This window comes from Somniosus microcephalus, chromosome 2, assembly GCF_052327205.1.
Source record: "Somniosus microcephalus isolate GS21.2 chromosome 2, FLI_Smic_1.0, whole genome shotgun sequence".
NCBI lineage: Eukaryota > Metazoa > Chordata > Chondrichthyes > Squaliformes > Somniosidae > Somniosus > Somniosus microcephalus.
In genome coordinates this window covers 347,994,776-348,017,695 of record NC_140988.1, presented here as the reverse complement: position 1 = coordinate 348,017,695, position 22,920 = coordinate 347,994,776, and the positions used below count along the sequence as shown (strand labels likewise).

At 45.3% G+C, this 22,920-nt stretch overlaps 1 protein-coding gene across 1 annotated transcript; it reads left to right on the top strand.

The window, feature by feature from the left end:
- The first annotated feature begins 480 nt into the window (after nt 1–480).
- Nucleotides 481–14,643, top strand: cd8a (CD8a molecule). Its single transcript, XM_085975504.1, has 7 exons — nt 481–967; nt 1,688–1,999; nt 2,195–2,287; nt 4,633–4,749; nt 4,860–4,899; nt 9,068–9,116; nt 13,170–14,643. The coding sequence occupies exons 1-6, from the start codon at nt 928–930 to the stop codon at nt 9,111–9,113; spliced, it is 648 nt and encodes a 215-aa protein (XP_085831630.1). The 5' UTR covers nt 481–927; the 3' UTR covers nt 9,114–9,116; nt 13,170–14,643.
- Nucleotides 14,644–22,920: the final 8,277 nt, after the last annotated feature.

The window sequence follows — 22,920 nt, the reverse complement described above, 5'->3', positions numbered from 1 at the left end:
TTGTACACTACGTTGCTCACCCCTATAGCGTTACTCTGATTAATTGCTCACTTCCTGTCAATCACTCTTTCGTTAAACACACCAACCCTTTAGTCCCGAGGTTTTGAGTTTTAACCTCTGTGACTGTAGGGGTTTTATTTCATTCACTCACCACGGTGCACCCATTCATTCAATTGTTGAGATTTCGCCGTCTCACGGCTGAAAGGATTTCCCGCCTCCCCGGGGTAGGGGTCTTTCCGCCCCTCTCGGTTTGCCGCCATTCGGCTAAAAGGATTTCCCGCCTCCCGGTTACGCTCATTTTTAAATCTTACTTCAAATGCAAACAACTGCCATCACCCAACCGAACATCAGATGAGATATTGTTCAAACAATACCCCATTCAATTAATGCAATTCAAGGAATCCCCCATTTGACGCCCCTTTCACATGCGCGGCTGACAGGTGCACAAGTCAATCCAAGTATGGTTTTCAGAAGCCTGTTCCAAGTCAGCCGTGGACGCAAATCTTATTGTGAATAAGATGAGTTTAGATTTTGCACACCTATGTTTATTAAAAAATAACATTTAGTGTACGCTGAATGTGTTTTTTTCCGCCATTTCGTAGTTGCTATTATGACAGTGCGGCAAACAAAAGTATTTATTGTCCTGTACACCAGCAGCTGAACGCATAAAACGGGCCGACAACGCTGGCGTTTAGAGATCGAAATAAGTCCCAAGTATTGAGCTTCCTGCCTCTGGTAGACGAAAACTTATTCGAAACGTATGTTGACGGAGGCTCTTTTCCTTGTTAGAAAACATCTGGACGCCTACTGAAGCGGTGACCTCACGCCCCGAGTCAGTGCAGTCACCGGTTGCTGCAGAAAGGGACCCATTCCCCCCCGCGCTGGCAACATCGGCTTGTAGCTGGTGCCTCCCTTCACTGCAACACCATGAAACTCCTCGGATTCCTTCTCGTGGCCCATCTGACAAGTAAGTAACAATGCTGAACATTTTGCGTTCTCTTATCCGTCTCGCAAAAGATTAAGATAATTCGGCTATCCTAAAAAGGGGGGGGGGGCGGTGGTAAGGAAAATATATGAATTTATAACTGACCGGAGACAGATTTAAACTGCAGCGTTACAAATGTGTCTTTGAATCGAGTCATGCGTTTAATATAATTCGAGAATTCAATCGGATTAGCGATATTTTGGATCTTAAACTATCAGCTAATTTTCCTGCACCTTATTGCATACTTGAAAGGAGAACATTAGCAGGGGCTGAGGGGAGTGGGATTCATTGGTTAGCTGTACCATAGAGTCGAGTGGCCTCCTTCTGTGATTCTATTGCATTTCCCCCGAAAAATTACATTCGCTGGTAAGTTATGTGGGGACGGCTGTTCAACACTAACTAACATTTGAACAGAGCAAGTGTGAAAGATGCTCAGTTTACATCCACTTTGTAGATCTTGATATTAACGTGCTTTGACGTTCAGAGCCTGAAGTCATGTTTTGTTTTGTTTTGGGACGCTCCTGCGGGACGGTTTACTGGGTTAAAGGCGCTATACAAATACAAGTCGTCGTTCTTGTTGAAGTGTGAGCGCTTCTCCCAGTGAGTGGCCGCTTCTTTCGCATTCCGCTCGCTTTCATCCAATGGTTCCACAACAGGACTACACTGTGAGTCTTTTTTACATGTATTTTTTATGTTTTACAGTCACCGCTCAACACTTGCAAGGAAAAGCGGTGAAGAAAGACGGCCGCATTGTGGTGGACTGCTCTTTCAGAGCGGAGGATAGGGTCTACTGGTTCCGCCAGGCGGGGAGTGAGACCCCGACCTTCTTGCTCTCTATAACTGCACTGGGGAAAGTCAAGTCTACAGATGTCAAATACACTGCCGTAACTTCTTCCGGCAAAGTGTCTCTGACCGTCAACAATTTCTCCAAGGAAGACTCTGGGAGGTACTACTGTGTCATGCTCAAGAACCTGGCTTTGACGTTTGGGAAAGTGAACATCCTTTACCTCGAAGGTCAGTGAAGGTCGGGAAAAAAAGCCAACACTGGAGTAAAACCGTGCCATTAGTATTTCACGCCCTCGTTGGATATTTTGTATGAGTTTCTGTGTTTTAATATTTTAACTCGGCCTGTATTTATTTTTCTCTGGCTATCACATTGTTAAGTTTATATGTCATTTTTATTACATTTTCCTTATTGAATAAATGCAGAGGTTAAAAGCACCACACAGCCAACTACGTCGAAAGCAAAATCAGTCGCACCGAAGAAGAAAGAAACGATTCCGTGTTACTCAACCACAACAGGTACAAACCAGGCTTATTCACACCGAACCCCCTGAGTCTCGGGAATTAATATTAAATCCTCTTCAGAGGCAAGATTCGTGTTATGGTTACTGATTCAGATATCATGGGGCATCGGTTCCTCTAATTGATTCTTATGTGGATTCTGTTAGAATCATAGAAAGAAGTTCAAGCGCAGGAGGAAGCCATTCGGACCATCTTGGCTGTGTTAGTTCTTTCCCGGAGCAATCCAAAACTAATTCCACCGCCTCACTTTCTCTCTCCCTCTCTCTCCATGTCCCGGTATTTTCCGTGGAGAGAGAGACAGAGTTGTTCAGGGTCCCTCGACCTGACACGTTAACTCTGGTTCTCTCTCCACAGACGCTGCCTGACCTGCTGAGTATTTCCCAGCATTTTCTGGTTTTATTTCAGATTTCCAGCATCCACAGGATTTTGCTCTTGTCCCTGTATCTTATTCTGCTTCAAAGTTGTTATCCAATTTACCCTTCAAACATGCGACGATCTATGTCTCAGTCACTCTCTGTGCCAAAGCACTCATTCCCCAACAACCCCCCAAAGAATGAAATTTCGCCCAACCTCTTCACTCTGAGTAGCATGTTTAATCTTCAACACCAACTCCGCCACTCGGGGAACTAGCCTTTCCCTAGTTACTCTACCAAAACTCTTAATTAAAAAAACAACTCTATAAAATCCCCTCTAACCTTCTCTCTCCCAGTATCTCAAACCCCTCTTCACAACTCTAGTTTCCCCACGTCTGGCGTCCTCTAGGCGCATCTACGCTGCGCCCTGTCTGTGGCTTCAGAAGCAACGACCAGAGGAAATCTTCACAAACCCAGTCACCGTGTCGCTACTTAGAAGGGACCAGAGTCATTCTTACCGCCGCGTTAATCAATGTGAAACAAATAATTGGCCCAAGTAACGAGCGCAGGTTCTCTCTAAGCTGACCTGTGGCGAAATGGTCACGATGGTCTTTATCGATGGGTTTACCATTTCGGTCCATAGAAACATAGCAAATCGCCCCAGCCAATGTATATGTGCATGGACTGAAGAACGCGTGTGCTGTTAGCATTCGCTTACAGATACATGCTTATTGAGGCTTTCGTTTATTGGGCGCTGTTTGGTTAAAGGCTGGTGTACGTTTTCTATGTGAGTGATTTTAACCAAGTGTCTAAGATTATTTTAAAGGGGTAAATGATTTCTCCCCAAATAGCCGTGTATGCATTTAAGTTTGGGCTATCCTGGCGGCGCCCCATACACAGAAAGGGATAGAAATGGGCGATATTTCCGAACAGCCCTCGGCGCCCACCCCTGGGATCCCCTCGTGTCCGGGTTCGATAAGCCTCTGGTTTACCCGGAGCTTAACGTCGTGTTCAGCGGAATTCCAAATTGTCTGGAAGCCTGGCCGGCCCTTTCACTCCCGGGGCTTTAAATCCAACCCAGTGAGGGCGATGGGATTTCCGATACTGGCATCTCCCTGGTCAGTGTATCCTGGCGCTTGTTCCTTCGGAAATTTCCTCTCGATCAGCGCGCCTTGTTTCAGCAGAGAAGGGAGAGGAGTTCCAAATAATAAACCCATTGTAGAATCGTCCCGGCATTAAGGTTGAAAAACCAAATAGTGCTGGATTTGTGAGGGGTGAGCACTGACATCGCCTCAACACACATGGACAAGAGCTTTAGGTCTGAATCTCCACCGCTCTCTGACCCACACTCTGTACAGCTGAACTCCGGACTGATCCAATGTCTCAACCTGTCTGACACAAGCACTCAGTTCGAAGTTAAAAGGGAGCGGTTTTAAATATAAAAGCTCAATTGAAATAATAGTTATATTATTAAGGGGGGGTTAAAAAAATTCTAAATGGTGTCGAGAATATTACAAGGGTTTCTGTGCTACATCTTTAACAGCCGCTGCTTTAGCAGGGCAATAGTGAGAAAATGGGAACTTGTGCGGCGCTTTTCCCGCTAGACTTGCTAGTGTTCGGTTGATTTAATCTTTATCTTTATATAACTGCACCAGCTGATCTTTGCTCAGAGCCAGAAACAAAAATGTAAAATCATATTCTACATTTATATTCGACATAATCTGTATATATTCTATCTCTATTTCACTATATTGTAGGGCTTCTAAATGTGTATATTTAGATACTTCCTGCCTGTACTACATATTTAATTATTATTTAATATTTCGAATATTAAAGTTGAATAATTCCCTCCCAATTTATATTCTATTTACTGAAGTGAATTTTAATTTTGTCACTCAACAAAAATCAGTTGAATCAGCTACAAGTACACATTTTCGATACATGTGCCTTGACATTCACGTTTTGATAAGTTCCCTGTTTTGTTTTCAGTTTTAGGGATACAGGAAGATAAAATGTCTTGCCACATACTCGTCTGGGCTCCACTGACGGGCGCTGCCTTTTTGTTGTTGCTCGCGCTGATCTTTGTCGCCATCGTTTATTGCAGAAGTACGATGTTCACATTTCTTCTCATTTTTATTTTTTGGAAACTTAGAATTTCCATGTATTAAATCAGCATGATTGAAATGCACACCAACTAAGCTGCTTCTGTTCTCTAGGACCCCGCCGGAAACGCTGCCAGCATCAATTTAGAAACAGGTCAGTGTTACATTCGGTTGGCTCAAAAAATAGGCTTTCGGGTTTGAAACGAGACAGAGAGACTTGCATTGATGTAGCACCGTGTCACGTTTCTCAGAAATATCTCAAAGTGCTTCAGGTACATGAATCACTTTGAAGTGTAATGACTGTTGTTAAGTAGACAAGGTTTGGGGGGAAAATGTCTGTGTTACGTATTCCATCTCTATGGTGTTGCCAAAGCGTATCTTTTGTTTAGCTCATTTGAGCTAAAGTTTAATTGACAATCAAGAGTCTTCAGCTGGGAAGAAATATGTAATTCTTCAAATTGATAAGCTTAGGTGAAGGGCCAAAGCTGATGGTGCAGGACATCACCAAGGTTTGGAAACAGTAGGAGGGAAGAGGGAAGATGGTGAAGTCGTAGTTAGGGGACCACTGGTGTGCGATTTAAAAGCTTCAAGCTTGTAGGAGGACGAGAAGATGCCGGAGATCAGGAGTTCCACAGTTTTGAGGTCCTGGGTAGAATAAGTAAGACTGGGAGTTTGTGTCATAAGTCTTGATTTCAACAGGATAAAGATACAGGAAGAGGGAAGCATGCAGGGCCCGCTATATTGGCACCCCATCCACCACCATAAACATTCACTCCCTCCACCACCGGCGTACCGTGGCTGCAGTGTGTACCATCTACAAGGTGCACTGCAGCAACTCGCCAAGGGCTTCTTCGGCAGCACCTCCCAAACCCGCGACCTCTTCCACCTAGAAGGACAAGGGCAACAGGCGCTTGGGAACACCACCACCTGCAAGTTACCCTCAAAGTCACACCCCATCCTGACTTGGAAATATATCGCCGTTCCTTCATCGTCGCTGGGTCAAAATTCTGGAACTTCCTCCCTAACAGCACTGTGGGAGTACCTTCACCACACGGACTACAGCAGTTCAAGAAGGCGGCTCACCACCACCTTCTCAAGGGCATTTGGGGATGGGCAATAAATGCTGGCCTTGCCAGCGACGCTCACATCCCGTGAATGAACAAATACATTTTTTTAAATTAAAATTTATAGGGAGCCCAGGACAGAGAATGACTACTGAAAGGTCATCGACCTGAAACGTTAACTCTGTTTCTCTCTCCACAGACTTGTTGATTATCTCCAGCATTCTGTTTTTATTATGGAGACTGCCTTATTGGCTTACAATTATAAGAGCTCCTTTACACCACATCGATGTAAAAAGGAATCCTAAAACGTAGTTTCATATGCCCCGTAAAAGAAAATTCGCAACATTCTACTGTACAATGCGAAGTAGCACATTTCAGGAAAAAGAATACTACCTGTTGTAAGACTCTTAACAAAGGGGAGAAACTGAGACATCTTGCGGTGTAGATATAATAATCTTTAAAAGTGGAATTGCAAGTTTAAAAAGGCCAATAAAAAGCAAACACAATTCTAAGTTTTATACATAAGGACATTGGATTTTAAAACAAGGAAATGGCAAGACATTGGTTAAGCCACCGTTTGGAGCACTGTGTGTAGTTTTGGGCATCGCATTATAGGAGGGATATCAGAAGCACTGAAAGGTTGTAGTGAAGATGCACTAGAATGTTGCCAGTAATGGAAGGTTGTATTCATGAACAAAGGCTTGAAAAATGTGTACTTTCTTAACTGGAGCTGACAAGGTTAAGGGAGGATGTAATAGAGATTTTTATAATTATAAATATTTTGAGGGAATTAAAAAGTGAAAACATGCTCCCTCTGGTTGGCGAATTGGTAACATAGGAGTATAGACTCAGGATTATCAAGAAAGAAGGGAAAAGTTAAATACAAGTGTTTTCACACAGTGGATTATTAGAACGAGAAATGCCTTGCCAGTGGTGGCTGGTAGGCAGAGTAAAAAAATCATTTAAAAGGCAGTCGGATATTTATTCCAGAAGGAAAAATATAAAAGAATGTGGAGCAAGGGCAGGAAAGTGGCACTAGAGCAGGTAGATCCAACTGAACAGTGTAGCATAATCTGAACCCCACAATAAAGGAATGATTCCTTCCTACCTCTAGACTTATTTTAAAGACACAGGAATGCACAGATCAAGAAACGCATTTGGTTCATCAAGCACACTCGTTCTGCAAACCACATACAGTCCAATTTATCCTGAGTCTACCCCATTTAATCTTTGGAGGGAACATTCTGCATACTGCTGTGTATCCCCAAAGATAATGAGACAAAACTCCAAAGTATTCATCCATTTTCGATCCTAGCCAACTGCTTTCCACAGACAATATTGAATCCCCTTCCCTTAACCCACCCCAAGGGTACACTATTGTGTTGCATGGCGTATCTGATTATCTCAGTCTATATTTAGCTTCATAACCTTCAATCCTATTTGCAACCACGTACTTAGCCAGCTTTTTTGAAGCAGAAGTCAATGCTTCACACTCTCTGTATTAAAAATGTTGATGGTAGAATATCAGTTATATGGCTGAGATTAATCTTGGTTTTTTTTGTTAATATCTGTAAACTCGTCAAACTTTTTCCAATGATGTCACTAGAACTGCCCAAATAAAGCACAGCAAAATTGTTCATTCCCAAATATTCATAATTCTACATATTAAACTAATTTTTTGTATGAAACCATATCTGAACCAGCCTATCCATTATGTGTCCCAGATTACTATCGTTTTCTTGCTAACATACGATGACTGTTTTGCATGACACCATGGTAAAGGTCAAAGGTTGCCAGGTGCACAATTATAACCACTCCAATTTTTCATTCTGTTCACTCTCTCAAAAACTTAACCCTATGAACATCACCTAATTTTATAGTATTTTTCTTGGAAGGAAAGACTTTTGAACAATTATTGAATTCTATCAGTTCTGAGGTTCTGCTTATGATATACAAAAAAAGTGGAGGGAAGGCATCTCCCTTCAAGGAGGGGGGAGATCATAGATTCAGCTATATCTGGTTGGGAATGGGATTCAAGGTTATAGGGACAATCAAATACTCCATGGGATACAGTGGCTTATGTGCTGCTGAGGTCAAGAGCTGTGAAAAGTATGCCTATGGAAAGTGGTAGATCATGGCTGAACTAGGGAGATGTTAGAATGGATAAATATTCAGGAATTTTGTTTGATTGTCTTTGGGGATCAGGCTCTATTTGTCCAAAACCTTCTCTCAGACGGTCAAATTAATTAGAATGAGTCCATAATAGGTTGTCTGTAAAAAGAGCAGGCTGTATGGGTCGATTGGGCTTTTCTTGTTCCATACTTTCTCAAGTTCCTGTGCCATTGCTAAACTGCTGTTGCAAGCCTTTTAGCAGCCCGCTAAAGATTAGCTTTGGCAGAGACCTGAAGACAGGATATTCACCTACCTTCCCAGCTACAGAGGTTGGTGGCCCATTAACAAAGAAAATTAAAAGTAGGATAGATATTATCCTCATAAATACTCTCAATCACACTTGGATTTAATCTATTCTGATTTACAAAAATTGTAAACAATGCATTTCCAATTTAAATTTAGATTAAGAACTTTGAGATCACATTTGAGATCACAGTTTGATAAACTGAAAACTTTATAAGATTAATTTAGGCCATACCTAAATTTGATTAATAGTACAGATAGTGTTTACTATACTGTCCTATGTAAACATAAATCATATACTTACTAATGCACCATTATTTAATATATAATAACCAATGCAAGCACAGCTGTGAGGGAGGTATTTTAGGGATCATATAAATGGTGATCAGTTTAGGTTTAAATGTGTTTTTCCAGCTGTTTTGTATTAAGTAAACAGATGTATTCACATCAGAAAAATGTAACTAGGATTCAAACCTGGAATGTGAACAATATTTTAAATGCACAGTAAATATTTAGTAATAATGTTTAGTGTAAAGCAATTTGTTCCTATTAAAGTATTTCAGACCTGTACCAACACTTTATTCAGTTTTCAGAAAATCACTTACTTTGATGTGATATACGTATTTAAAATACATGAAATAAATCAGCCCTCAACTTTATCCAACAATGTTTTTTTCTATTCTTACTGTGTGTCACTATTGTTTTACAATTTAGTTTATTTTTATTTTGTAGGCATGGCACATATTAATACCTAACATCAGTTACAACATTATAATATATTCAAAAAAAAGAGAATTTCTGCCTCTTACATTAACATAATTCTTTATTCATTTATTTATTTAGACCAATATCTGAAGAGGTTAGAAGACCATCAAATAGATACCATTAACAAGTAAGTACTGTACTTCAACAAAGAACCATGTCAAGTGTTGCATAGATGAGCTACAAGTGCAGCAATATATATTAAAGTTTTGGGATTATTTAGTAGAGTCATACAGACCAGAATGTCGCAACAGCAACCTTAATTTGTATAGTGCTTTTAATATCATAAAATGTCCCAAGGTTCTTCATTGAGTGATAATCAAAGAATTAGGAGAAATGATCAAATGCTTAATCAAAAAAAATAGATTTTGAGGAGGCTTTTAAGGGTGGGGAGGGAAGTAGCAAGACAAAGAGATTTGGGGAGGGAGTTCAGAGATGGGACCTAGACAATTAAATGCTGGGGAAGGGCGATGTACGGGTGCCCAAAGTCAGAGGGCCATATGATGCAAACTAGGTGTAGGGCTGGAAGTGATTACAAAAGTTCTATAGTGGATTTGTAAACGAGGACAAGAATTTTGAATTCAGTGCATTGGGAGATAGGGAGTTGGTGGAGGTCAGCAAGGACAAAGGTGCTGGATGAGTGGGACTTAGTGCAGGACAGGTTGTGGGTGGCCGAGTGTTAGACAAGTTGGAGTTTAGTGTAGGAAGAAGCTCAGGACACTAGAAAGGAGTATATTTGAGAAGTTTACTCTTGAAGTTATGAAAGTATATATAAATATTTTAATAGCAGAGGTTTTGAGATATGGGTGGAAATGGGTAAAGTTGCAATGGTAGAAGTATGCTCTCTAAGTGGTGGATAGGATATGGGGTTTGAAGCTCAGCTGAGGTTCGAGCAGGACAATAAGGTTGCACACCATTTAGTTCAACCTAAGTAAACAGCCAGGTAGGTGGCTGAAGTGAGGAGCTTTTGGTAGCACCCTAAGAAGCTTCACCTTTCCCAATCACTCTTAACTCCTCCTATCTATTTCTTCCCTTCTAACCAGCTTTGAATTCAATTTGCTACCCTTCCTAGTCCCATACCCTTTAATTTTCTCCAATAGGCTCCTATGTGGTACTTTCTCAAAGCCTTTCTGAAAGTCCATGTACACTACATTCAGTGCATTACCCCCATCCACCATTTCTGTCACCTCCTCAAAGAACTCGATCAGGTTTGTCAAGCATGATCTTCCTTTCTGAAATCTGTGTTGGCTGCCTGTAATTGTGTTCCCTTCACCTAAATATTTAGTCATTTAGTAAGCTTTAATTAAAGATTTGAAAATGTTCCTAACCACAGCTGTTAAACTAACTGATCTGTAATTACCACGGTAGGCTGTGTTCCTTTTTGATACTGCAGTTGGCCTCAGTGCCTAAGGCTAGGGACAAGGAAAAAAATCAACCAAGATGACTGCTCCTGATTGCTATCAACTGACCTCTGCTGCAATGAGCTCATGTGTTGATGTCAGAAGAGGGCAGGATCAGATTCAACTGCGATCGTCTCCACAGTCTAACCTGCCAATCCAGAGGGCGTGAAATTCGGTAGCACCCCATTTCAGGGCGGTAACGCTGGTGAGGTGGGACATCCTGTGCCCAGCGTGGAAGTCCCGCCCCAGCCGCGAAATTCGCCTTACCGCCCCACCCAGGAAGTGAAGTGCAATGTCAGGCACTCCACTTCCTGGTGGGGCAGTAACCGAGGCGATGTTGGGGCGTGATCAGCAGCGCTTGGCAGAAGATCTGCGGACCACTGCCATGTTTCAACGCCCATCCCCTTCAGTTAAAGGGGAGGGCTGCTGCGTACTCTACAGGGCCTCCAATGGCCCCAATTAGCCATCAGGGTGGTGTGGTGCCATGGCAGCAGCCCGGCGCCGAGACACGGTGCCGGGCTATGTGATGGCGGCCAGGACCACGCCATTGCAAACCACGGAGGACCAACCTGAAGGTCGGCCAAAAAAAATTAAATGGCAGCGCGGGTCGCGGACGCACCTCCCCTTTAACTACCGCCCCGCGAGCGGAGGTCTGCCCGGCTCGCAACCCACGAGGCTGGTGCTGACACCACCCATGGCAGCCTCGCGGCGCCATGGGGCGCTAAGGGGACATGATGGGGCGCTATGGGGTCGCTGCACACAGCGATGACATCATCGCCGGAGGCACGGCAGCCTGGGACACTACCAGCAATGGCGCGACGCTATCGGGTAGCGCGTCAGCAATGCCCCGCCGAATTTCACAGGAGGGGCTTTCCCCCCCCCCCCCCCAGCGATAACCCCTTTGTGCCCCGTTAGCGTCCCCCAGAGGCGCTAACGCCAGGTGCAACGGAGTCGAATTTCACCCCCTCTAGATTCACACATGGCTCCAGGATAAGATACTGTAGGGTTCCTGCTGCCTGTGAAATGTTAGCCCAGCATAAACCAGCACTTCCCAGGGAGGAAAGGAGAAAATTGCAAAGAAAAAAATTGCGATTGAAGATTGTAAAGCTATAAGTATCAACATTAATTATAAAAATATCTAAAACTGAGGGACAGGGAAATAGTGTCCATAAACTGACACTTGGCGGCAATTTTAATCTAACCTGTCTGTTGGGAAACTGATGGGATCGGGTGCAACACTGGCTTTACACCTCGCCCAATTTTACTCTCCATTGAAGTCATTAGAGGGGAGTTGAGGAGAATGTTTTTCACCCAGAGCGTGGTGGGGGTCTGGAATCACTGCCTGAAAGGGTGGTAGAGGCAGAAAACCTCATCACATTTAAAAAGTACTTGGATACACACTTGAAGTGCCGTAACCTGCAAGGCTACGGACCAAGAGCTGGAAAGTGGGATTAGGCTGGATAGCTCTTTTTCAATCAGCACAGACACAATGTGCTGAATGGCCTCCTTCTGTGCTGTAAATTTCTATGAGTCTATGTTATTTTACAATCATTCTTTGATAAGTTTAATATTTCTGGGATGGTTCCTCTCGGACTTGGTTAACCTGCGCTGTACTTTTTGTCAGTGCTGTTGGTGCTACTTTGCTAATAAACTTCAAAGCACCAGCTCATTATTCATTAGGGGATTTTTAAAAGCTTTTTCTTTGTGTTGACTGTTGTGGTTATGAAAGGTGAAGTTTCTAGGCTGTGGCGGAAAGATGTAGGAATAGCAGTGAACTTATGATAATGGTTTTTCAGTTTTATAAGTTTGAGTATAAGTAATTGTATATTTCTATTCTTGCATCTTGCAAATCTGGACTACTCAGATGAACACACACACTCGTTACAATGGGTTATTGCTTGCCTGTTTTTTAAAAATGTGACAAAAGTGTACACAAAATGACCATTCTTTCAGAAAATAACATTTTGGGGTACAGTACATGAGTAATTTTGGACGTATGGTTCCAAAGCTCTCCACCACTGGGGTTTTTCTCGTGTCATGTCTGGGTCTGTTGTAGACTAATTGATAGAGATTGATTGTCATGATTAGTCACACTCCTTTATCAGTGTATCATGCAACTACCAAGATGATAGGAGGTGAGCTAGATGGACCTTTATCTTTTTTGTGTCAAGGAATTCCAAAGTTCCCGTGAGAAGCTGCGAACTGTTTCACTGTAGCATCGGTTTCCACTCAACTCTGAAAGGTAAAATAAATCAGTCTTGAAAAATAAATCGGATTGACAGGGTAGATGCTGAGAGGTTGTTTCCCCTGATTGGAGAGTCTAGAACTAGGGGGCATAGTCTCAGGATAAGGGGTAGGCCATTTAAGACTGAGATGAGGAGGAATTTCTTCACTCAGAAGGTTGTGAATCTTTGGAATTCTCTGCCCCAGGGGGCTGTGAATGCTGAATCGTTGAGTATATTCAAGGCTGAGATAGATAGATTATTGGACGCATGGGGAATCAAGGGATATGGAGATTGGACGAGAAAGTGGAGTTGAGGTTGAAGATCAGCCATGATCTTATTGAATGGGCTCGAGGGGCCGTATGGCCTACTCCTGCTCCTAATTCTTATGTTCTTATTAGCAGTACAGTTCTGCTATAATAGTCCTAGAAATTAGGATTCACCAATTAGGATTAGGATTAGGGTCTGATACACCCTACTGTGGTTTGGGTACGGGTTTCTAGCTCACTTGTGCTGTTTCATGAATACATTGACAAAAACTTGACATCTTCCCTACTTTAGGTTAATTTCTGAAAATATGTGTGATTCAACACTGAATCCTGGAATCCACTTCTACACCTGAGAGAAATAAATGAAACTGCAAACGAATGACCGTAGAACAGACTGATCTTGCACAATGTCTATTAAAACAGCCTTTTAGTTGTCTTAACATTGCTCTAGCTGGCAGACGCTAATGCCTTTACCTATGTTTTGTGAATATACTAAAAAGGGGATTAGTGACTGATATAAATGTGAATCTGTTTTTCCTGAAAGTCAGTTCTGTATTTGACAAAGAATTCAGTAATAGAGTAAGAAGCTGTAATTTTTTATTTTGAATCGTTTTGTATTTTATACATTTTCCAAAATATCTGGCCGAAATGCAAAATTCCATGTCACCCGTTGGTGTTGGACTGTCAAAGGTGGAGCATGCAGCACTGTGGAATTCCGGGAATACTGCGTTGGCCCATTTCACACTCTGAGATGTCACTCCGATCCCTTCATGAGCGAGAAAATTTTCAGAAATCAGACTTTGTGATCTCGAGTATCACCACCCAAGTAATAAGTGACTAGAAGACTTGCAGAATGATGATCTCCGTCTTTTAGATGAAACCAATATGATAATAAATGGCCGAAACAATCGGCCTCCACGTTTTACACTTTAGAGGGTAGGAGGTATGAATTAAATGGGGGCTGGGGTGTGGGTTATAGTTTTATTGCACCAGGGTGATTAATGTTCATTTAAAATTCCTCTCTGGCTGTGGTACTGGAGGTGTACCCGTAGCCCGTTCCTTCATCATCGCTGGGTGAAAATCCTGGAACTCCCTCGCTAACAGCACTGTGGGAGTACCTTCACCACACGGACTGCAGCGGTTCAAGAAGGCGGCTCACCACCAAATTCTCGAGGGCAATTAGGGATGGGCAATAAATGCTGGCCCTGCCAGCGATGCCCACATCCCAGGATGGAATAAAAAAAATGCCTCCCAAATAGTGGAGAAACCAATCCCAGGGAGGGCGTTAAGATTGGGATTTCAGACCCTGCGCGTGGACCATGAGTAATTGTCTCTGTAAAAATTCCTCTGTTCATAGCCAAATCCTTATTATCTTTATGAAGATTTTGCTAGAATTAGCTATTGAAGTGGGGCGGGGGGGGGGTGCGGTTAGGTGTCTTCAAGGACCTGTAGACCAGATTAGGACCAGAGGAATTCAGGAGATAGGATCCGGTTTTAAATATATTTTTTTTATTATTGTGAACATTTTAATAGAACATAGTATCAAATACTAGAATTTCCACATTCTGTCAAGGCATCCGTAGGTTCATCAGGGTTATGAATTATTTGATAACCTTTTAAATGCTTCTTTACTGGTTCGCTTGTGTTTAACCTGAGAAATTCCGTCTTTAGCCATATCCCAAGCTGTTCGCCGATTCTTGGCCTCTGGCTAACTTGAAATGCGTTGAATGTAGCTCTTGTGATATTAAACGGTGCAGTCAACACCAGCCCAGTCTCTGTCTTTGTGTCGCTTCACAAACCGCACCAGGTGACTGGCCGCAGACTGCAACGCTTCTCGCCAGCGTTGCAAACATTGCTTTCGTTATTGCACCAACAGCGGTATATTACCCAGCCAAAACCGAAACAATCCGCATCCAATGTGTCTTAGAGCAAATACGCGGGTCAGATCAAGGCTTTAATTCGCCAGTTTGTCAATAAGCAGCGTCCCTCCTCACTTTACACAGACCGAGAAAGAAAGACTTGAATTTCGATAGCGCCTTTCACGACCACCGGACGTCCCAAAGCGCTTTAAGCCAATAAATTCTTTTAAAACTGTCCTCACTGTTGTAAATGTAGGAAACACAGCAGCCAATTTGCACACAGCAAGCTCCCACAAACAGCAATGTGATAATAACTGGATAATCTGTATTTTTAGTGATGTTGACTGAGGGATAAATAGTGGCCAGGACACCAGGGATAACTCCTGTACCTCTTCAAAATAGTGCCCTGCGAACTTTAACATCCAACTAGTGCCTCGGTTTAATGTCTCATCCAAAAGACAGCTCCTCTGACAGTGCAGCACTCCCTCAGTACTGCACTGGAGTGTCAGCCTAGATTATGTGCTCAAGTCTCTTAGGAGTGGGACTTGAACCCACAACCTTCTGACGCAGAAATGAGGGTGCTACCCACTGAGCCACTGGCTGACCTAATAGAACATCCCCATTTAAGACTGAGATGAGGAGGAATTTCTTCTCTCAGAGGGTTGTGAATCTATGGAATTCTCTCCCAGAGCGCTGTGCATGCTGAGTCTTTGAGTATAATCAAGGCTGAGATAGATAGATTTTTGGACTCTAGGGGAATTAAGATATTTGGAGATCGGGCAGGAAAGTGGAGTTGAGGCCAATGATCAGCCATGATCTTATTGAATGGTGGAGCAGGCTCGAGGGGCCGTATGGCCGATTCCTGCTCTTATTTCTTACCTTCTTCTGTTCTTCTGAAATTTGACTTCATGGCCACTTGAGTTAACAAAAGGGATAGAAATATGAATTGAAAGCCAAAGACAATTGAAACAGGATACCATAAAAAAAAACTGTCGGGCACGCAATGGAGTGTGAGATAAAATCTTAATTGGGGTTTACCTGCTGTGAGAGGGAGGCCGTGTCTTTATGGCACATTCGCCCCCTTTTGATCTACACGCTGCTTTAGTTCGAGGTATGAAATCATTTTGTGCAGTGAGGCACGCTCAACTTTGCAGCACCTTAAATACAGTATGAAACAATTACAATAAATGACAACAGCAGACTTATTTGAATCTAAAGTCCCCCTCCCACACAGATATTTGACACCACTGTCAATATTTAAAGCAGCCTTGCACTGAACTCACTTGAAGGTTTCCCGAGGAGGGGGGAAGGTGTAAAAGAAAAGCCACAGGGGAGATAAAACTTTTGAAACACGGATAGCCAAAGGCAGAGGGCAGCACGCAGGGAGGTCCTCTTCCCTGCTGACAGGCAAAGGAGACCTCCACAAGCAACAAAGCGAGCCTGGCTGGGTATTGCTGAGGCGGCCAGCAGCAGGGATGTGGTCAGGAGGACCTGGATCTAGTGCAGGTGCGCTTCAATGATCTCATGAGGTCAGGAAAGGTGAGTACAATGCCACACTCACCCTCATCCTGATGTGCCGGTCCCCACATCCCCATCACTCTGCCTTCCCAAGCCTGCTCCTGCACATCATTCCTCACACCAACATGCCTTGCACATCCACCCATCCCTCTCTCTCTATGTACATACTCACATCCCCATCTGACTAAGCACCCCTCACACTCACATTCACCCTCATCCTAATGCAATCATAGCAAGTAACACCTCAGAAGGAGGCCTTTGGCATTGGCATCCCACTCCCTCATAGTCAACCTCGACAGATGTAACCCATCCATTCCCTATTCCATCACTCTGACTCAAACTTCTCTTCTTTCTCTCCTTGCAGGAGAAGAGAGCCCAGAACAATAGGGAGAGCGAGAGAATCGGAGGTGGTGCTCCAGTGATTCTTCTTCTTCTTAGGCAGTCCCTCGGAACCGAGGATGACTTGCTTTCACATTAAAAATGAGCTCTCAGGTGGCTGAGGCATCCAATGCGGGACCTACAGTCTCTATCGCAGGTGGGACAGATGGTGGTTGAAGGGGCGGGTGGATGGGGTGCTTGGGTTGACGTGTACTCCTTGCGCTTGGCTTCAGCTTGCTCCCAGCGAAGAGACGCGAGGTGTTTGACGCCTTCCCGGATGCTTCTCCTTCACTTTGTGTGGTCTTGGGCCAGGGATTCCCAGGTGTCTGGGGATGTTGCACCTTTTCAAGGAGGCTTTGAGGGTGTCCTTGAAGCATTTCCTCTGCCCACATATGGCTCTCTTGCCGTATCGGAGCTCCGAGTAGTTTTGGGAGTCTCGTATCGGGCATGCGGACTATGTGACATGTCCATCGGAGCTGATCGAGCGTGGTCAAAGCTTCGATGCTGGGGATGTTGGCCTGAGCGAGAACACTGATGTTGGTGCGCCTATCCTGCCAATGGATTTGCAGGATCTTGCAGAGGCAGCGTTGGTGGTACCTCTCCAGTGCTTTGAGGTGCCTGCTGTACATGGTCCATGTCTCTGAGGCATACAACAGGGCAGGTATCACTGCTGCTCTGTAGACCATGAGCTTAGTGCCGGGTTTGAGGTCCTGGTTTTCAAACACTCTCTTCCTCAGGCAACTGAAGGCTGCGTTGGACTTCATCATCGACGTCTGCTCTTGTTGACATTAGGCTCCAGAGGTATGGAAAATGGTCCACATTGTCCAAGGCCTTGTCATGGATTTTGATAATCGGGGGGGCAGTACTGTGTGGCGGGGGCAGGTTGGTAGAGGACCTTTGTCTTACAGATGTTTAGTGTGAGGCCTATGCTTTCGTACGCTTCGGTGAAGGTGATAACGATGGTTTGGAGTTCGACCTCTGAGTGTGCACAGACGCAAGCGTCGTCTACATACTGTAATTACACACCTCACAACAGCAGAGATTCATAGATTCATAGAAGATAGGAGCAGGAGTAGGCCATTTGGCCCTTCGAGCCTGCTCCGCCATTCAATGAGATCATGGCTGATCATCCAATTTCAGTACCCTGTCCCTGCCTTCTCCCCATATCCCTTGATCCCTTTAGCCTTAAGAAATATATCCAACTCTTTCTTGAATATATTTAATGAACTGGCCTTCACCGCCCTCTGTGGCAGAGAATTCCACAGGTTCACCACTCTCTGGGTGAAGAAATTCCTCCTCATTTCAGTCCTAAATGGCTTACCCCTTATCCTTAGACTATGACCCCTGGTTCTGGACTCCCCGGTTTCAATGAGATCCCCTCGCAATCTTCTAAACTCCAGTGAGTATAAGCCCAATCGACACAATCTCTCCTCATACGTCATTCCTGCCATCCCAGGTATCAGCCTGGTGAATCTTCGCTGCACTCCCTCCATGGCAAGAACGTCCTTCCTCAGGTAAGGTGACCAAAACTGCACACAATACTCAAGGTGCGGTCTCACCAAGGCTCTGTGCAACTGTAGCAAGACATCCTTGTTCCTGTACTCGAACCCTCTTGCTACGAAGGCCAACATGCCATTTGCCTTCTTAACCGCCTGCTGCACCTGCATGCTTACCTTCAGCGACTGGTGCACAATAACACCCAGGTCTCTTTGCACTTCCCCTTCTCTCAATCTATTGCCATTCAAATAATAATCTGCCTTCCTGTTTTTGCCACCAAAGTGGACAACCTCACATTTATCCACATTATAGTACATTTGCCATGTTTCTGCCCAATCACCCAACCTGTCCAAATCGTACTGGAGTTTCACGACATCCTCCTCACAGCTTACCCTCCCACCCAGCTTTGTGTCGTCTGCAAATTTGGAGATATTACATCCAATTCCCTCATCCAGATCATTAATATATATTGTGAACAGCTGGGGTCCTAGGACTGATCATTGCGGTACCCCACTAGTCACTGCCTGCCACTCGGAAAACGACCCGTTTATTCCAACTCGTTGCTTTCTGTCCGCCAACCAGTTCTCTATCCAAGTTAATACCTTGCCCCCAATCTCATGTGCCTTAATTTTGCATGCTAATCTCTTATGTGGGACCTTATCGAAAGCCTTCTGAAAGTCCAAATACACCACATCCACTGGTTCTCCCTTATCTATTTTACCAGTTACATCGTCAAAAAATTCCAGTAGATTAGTCAAGCATGATTTACCTTTTGTAAATCCATGTTGACTTTGTCCGATCCTGTCACTGTTTTCCAAGTGCTCTGCTATTACATCTTTTATAATAGACTCTAGCATTTTCCCCACTACCGATGTCAGGCTTACCGGTCTATAATTCCCCGCTTTTTCTCTACCACCTTTTTCGAATAGTGGGGTAACATTAGCTACCCTCCAATCCATGGGAACCATTCCAGAGTCTATCGAGTTCTGGAAGATGACCAGCAATGCATCTACTCTCTCTAGGGCCACTTCCTTAAGTACCCTGGGATGTAGACCATCAGGCCCTGGGGATTTATCGGCCTTCAGTCTCATCAATTTTCCTAACACCATTTCCCTACAAATACGGATTTCTTTCAGTTCCTCCCTTTCATCAGATCCTATGTTCCCCGACATCTCTGGGAGGTTATTTGTGTCCTCCTTTGTGAAGACAGAACCAAAGTATGTATTTAGTTGGTCTGCCATTTCCTTGTTTCCCATTATAAATTCCCCTGATTCTGACTGTAAGGCAGCTCTGGAAATTTCAGGAGTTCGAGAGATGCTGGCGGTGGGAGACGGAGAGAGGGGGACATCCCAGCAACCTGGGGACAGAATCATATTTCATAAAGCCACATGGTATACAGCAGTCACTCATATGGTGACTGATGTCAGCATCCAGTGAAATGTCAACATGTACACAATGGTAATGTTATACATTGTTATTATAACGCTTTTAATTCATCTCTTTACTCTCCCACAGGTCCATCAACTGCATCCCCCTCCCCCCCACCCCCTCCACTGTCCAGCCGGAGGAGGAAGACAACTCCTGAGAGGAGCCTCCAGCCTCTGAGGGTGCAGCGTTACCAGACACAAGCACACCCAGCAACAGCACAGATACGCACACCTCAGTGGGTCCTTTGTGCCATAGTTGTCACCTGGTATCTCACAATTCACAAGTGAGCAAGAGCAGATGGTGTTGACAGGGACAGCAGTGGAGACTCCTTGCTGGAGGGCGCAGGATGCTCCAAGCTCTGCTGAGCTGCATGCAGATGCTGGGCCTCAGGGGCAATCCAGAAAGAGGGTGATCTTGGGGGAGCAGCAACAATTGCATGAGCCTCTGGCATCTTTTGCAGCCGTGATGTCTGCAAATGTTCAGAGAATGGAGAAGTCATCTCCAGCATGAGCACCACCATGTCGCAGGCGATGGCGACGATGCTATTCCATGGAAAGGATGGTCACCTGCATAGAGCAGCTAATGCGCCACTCACATTAGCACATGCTAGCTGTGGACAACAGATGGCTGACGCTCATAGACCTCCTCTCAAGGAGGGATATAAATGTTGATTTGGGCCTTCATCACCCCACTGCTGTGCAGCAAGGTGCTCGCCAGCTCCTTGCTAGCAGGGAAGTGCAGGTGGCTCATGAGAGGGATGATGGTGAGAGGGGACATGGAAGTGGGGGCTCCTCTCCAAGCGCTCCCCCTCAGTCAGAGCCCCAGATGCTTCCTCCAATCCCGATGGCCGAGTCTGCCCCTGCACAGTTGCAGAAGGAGCAGTCTTTGGCAGGGCTGTCACAGGCTCCAAAACTCAGAGGATGTCTGTCAAAAGTGTCGCCGCAGTCGCAGCAGGGAAGTGAGCAGCCTGCAACTACCTCTGCTGAAGCCACAGGGGTTGCATCTTGTAGAGGCACTTGCAAACAAAAAATGACACAAAAGTAGATGCACAAGGGTAAGCACATGGGTGTATCAACAAATGTTAGTGCTAAGTTTCAGCTGTTTTGATTCGACACATAAATTATTTTCTTTGCACCACTTTCGGGTCTTGTCCATTTTTGCCTCAAACCTTGGAAGTGGCTTTGTCACTTGGAGTGAATGGTGACACATTATTTAACCTCGAGAATGGGCCTTTGGGTGAGAGCAATGGTTTGGTCAGCGTAGGGATGCTTTATGGTGTTGTGGGCTGGGGGGAGGTGGGGGGCTGGTTAGTACAGCATGTGGCAGGCATGTGGCTGCATTGGAATAAGTTAAGTAAACCTGGCCTCCCGGGCAGCAATGTGTGCTGCTGCTGGTGACATCTGCATCTCAGCTTCCTCCTCCGCCTCCTCCTCCTCTTCTACCTGCTTGCCCTCCTTCTCCTCCTCTGAAGAGGCTGTGCACTTGCTCTTCCTGCAGCTCCAATCCTCGCTGCTGCGCTGTGTTGTGCAGGGCGTAGCAGATGATGATGATTCTGGAGGCGCTGGCTGGTGCATACTGAAGGGCTCCTCCAGACCTGTCAAGGCATCTGAAGTGCATCTTCAGCATGCCTATGACACATCTGGTGGACATGTGGCTCTCATTATAATGCTCCTTGGCCTCAGTACTTGGCCTCCTCAGGGGTGTCATCAGCCTTGGCTTCAGTGGATAGCCCTTGTCTCCAAGCAGCCAGCTGGTAAGTCTGTTTGGGGGTGCGAAAAGCTGAGGGAGGGTGGACTGGCGCAGCACGAAAGAGTCATGACTGCTTTTTATGGTTTCAGATGAGCTGCACATTGAGGGAGCGAAAGCCTTTGCAGTTCACAAACACTCCTGGATGATGATGGAGTACCTTCATGGCCACATGTGTGCAGTCGACGACACCCTGCACCTGTGAGAAGTCAGTCAGAGTGGCACAGCCGAGTGCACGCTCAGTAACATTGGCTTCATCAGTGGCAAAATTGACATAATTGGCTGACTTGTGAAACATGGTATCGGTGACCCATGTGGTACATCTGTGGGCAGCCGACTGGGAGATCCCGGAAATGTCTGCTGCAGATCCCTGGAAGGAGCCTGAGGCGAAGAGGTTGAGGGCGGTGGTGACTTTGACAGCCGCTGGTAAGGCATGTCCACCAGGTCCTCTGGGCTGTAGGTCTGCTTCCAGTAAGCTGCAAATGTCTGCAACAACCTGGCATGATAGCCTGAGCCTCCTTTGGCACTGCTGCTCCATCATGTTGAGGAAGCTCATCCTCTGCCTGTATAGCCTGTGTTGAGGGTATCGCCTCCGGCGTGGTGCAGCCCTGTGGTGCCCCCCTCTCTCCTGTGGAGCATTAGGCCGTTGAGGAGAAGGCTGCTGTTGTGGTTGCTGCTGTTGCTGCTGCTTATCTTGGTCCAATTCTGAGGACCAAGGTGAGACAGTATAAGCGGCAGCCATGCTGATGTAGTAGATGGCAGGTGAAGTAGCGATCAGAGGGCCAATCCCTCAATGTTCTAATACTGAGTAGCAATGTGGTGAGAGTGGTTTCCGAGGTTGCAGGAATGACCTGCAAACTCCAGAAATCTAAATCTGTGCACAGAATGGAATCATCAACAGCCTTTCCCTTAGGCAACTAATGAGGTGTAAGGTGTGTCTATTTATCTGGTATTCCCAGCTGTCAATTATTGCCCTCACACAATGGCCACTGAGCTTCTGCCTCCACCTTCACAGGCGAGGTTCCTGAGCTGCGTGCTTCCCGTGCTCATGCCGATAAATTCGCTACTTTTAGCGCCCCGAGAAAGTTAGTGCCCCTGTGCCACATATTCAGTGGTAGTGCCCCAAGCAGGGGGTGGGGCGCTACTGGAAGCGCTCCCCTTCCTTCCTGGGGCGCTACAAGTGAATATCGCGGCGCTACATGCAACAGCGCCACGTGCGTCGGCACGTAGCGCCGCGGTATTACAGGCCCCCCTCCCCGATTAAAGGGGAGGGGCCTAACGCTTCCCCCACCGGAGCCCTGCTGGACCACCTGGGAGCGGAGTGCCGGGAAAGCAGCCAGCACTCAAGAGGAGTGCCGGGGTGACCGATCGCGACCGGTATCCCGAATAAAGAAATGGAAGGGGGCAGGTAGCGTAGTGGTATTGTCACTGGGCTAGTAATCCAGAGGCCTGGACTAATGATCCAGAGACGTGAGTTCAAATCCCACCACGGCAGCTGGGGAATTTAAATTCAGTTAATTAAATAAATCTGGAATAAAAAGCTAGTAATGGTGACCATGAAATTACCGGATTGTCGTAAAAACCCATCTGGTTCACTAATGTCCTTTAGGAAAGGAA

What these genes read in the sequence shown, in the direction of transcription:
- cd8a (XM_085975504.1), top strand. Translation starts at nt 928, where the DNA reads ATGAAACTCCTCGGATTCCTTCTCGTGGCCCATCTGACAA. An exon ending in TCTCGTGGCCCATCTGACAA is followed by an intron (nt 968 to 1,687) that starts GTAAGTAACAAT and finishes TATGTTTTACAG; the next exon opens with TCACCGCTCAACACTTGCAA. An exon ending in CAGCATCAATTTAGAAACAG is followed by an intron (nt 4,900 to 9,067) that starts GTCAGTGTTACA and finishes TTATTTATTTAG; the next exon opens with ACCAATATCTGAAGAGGTTA.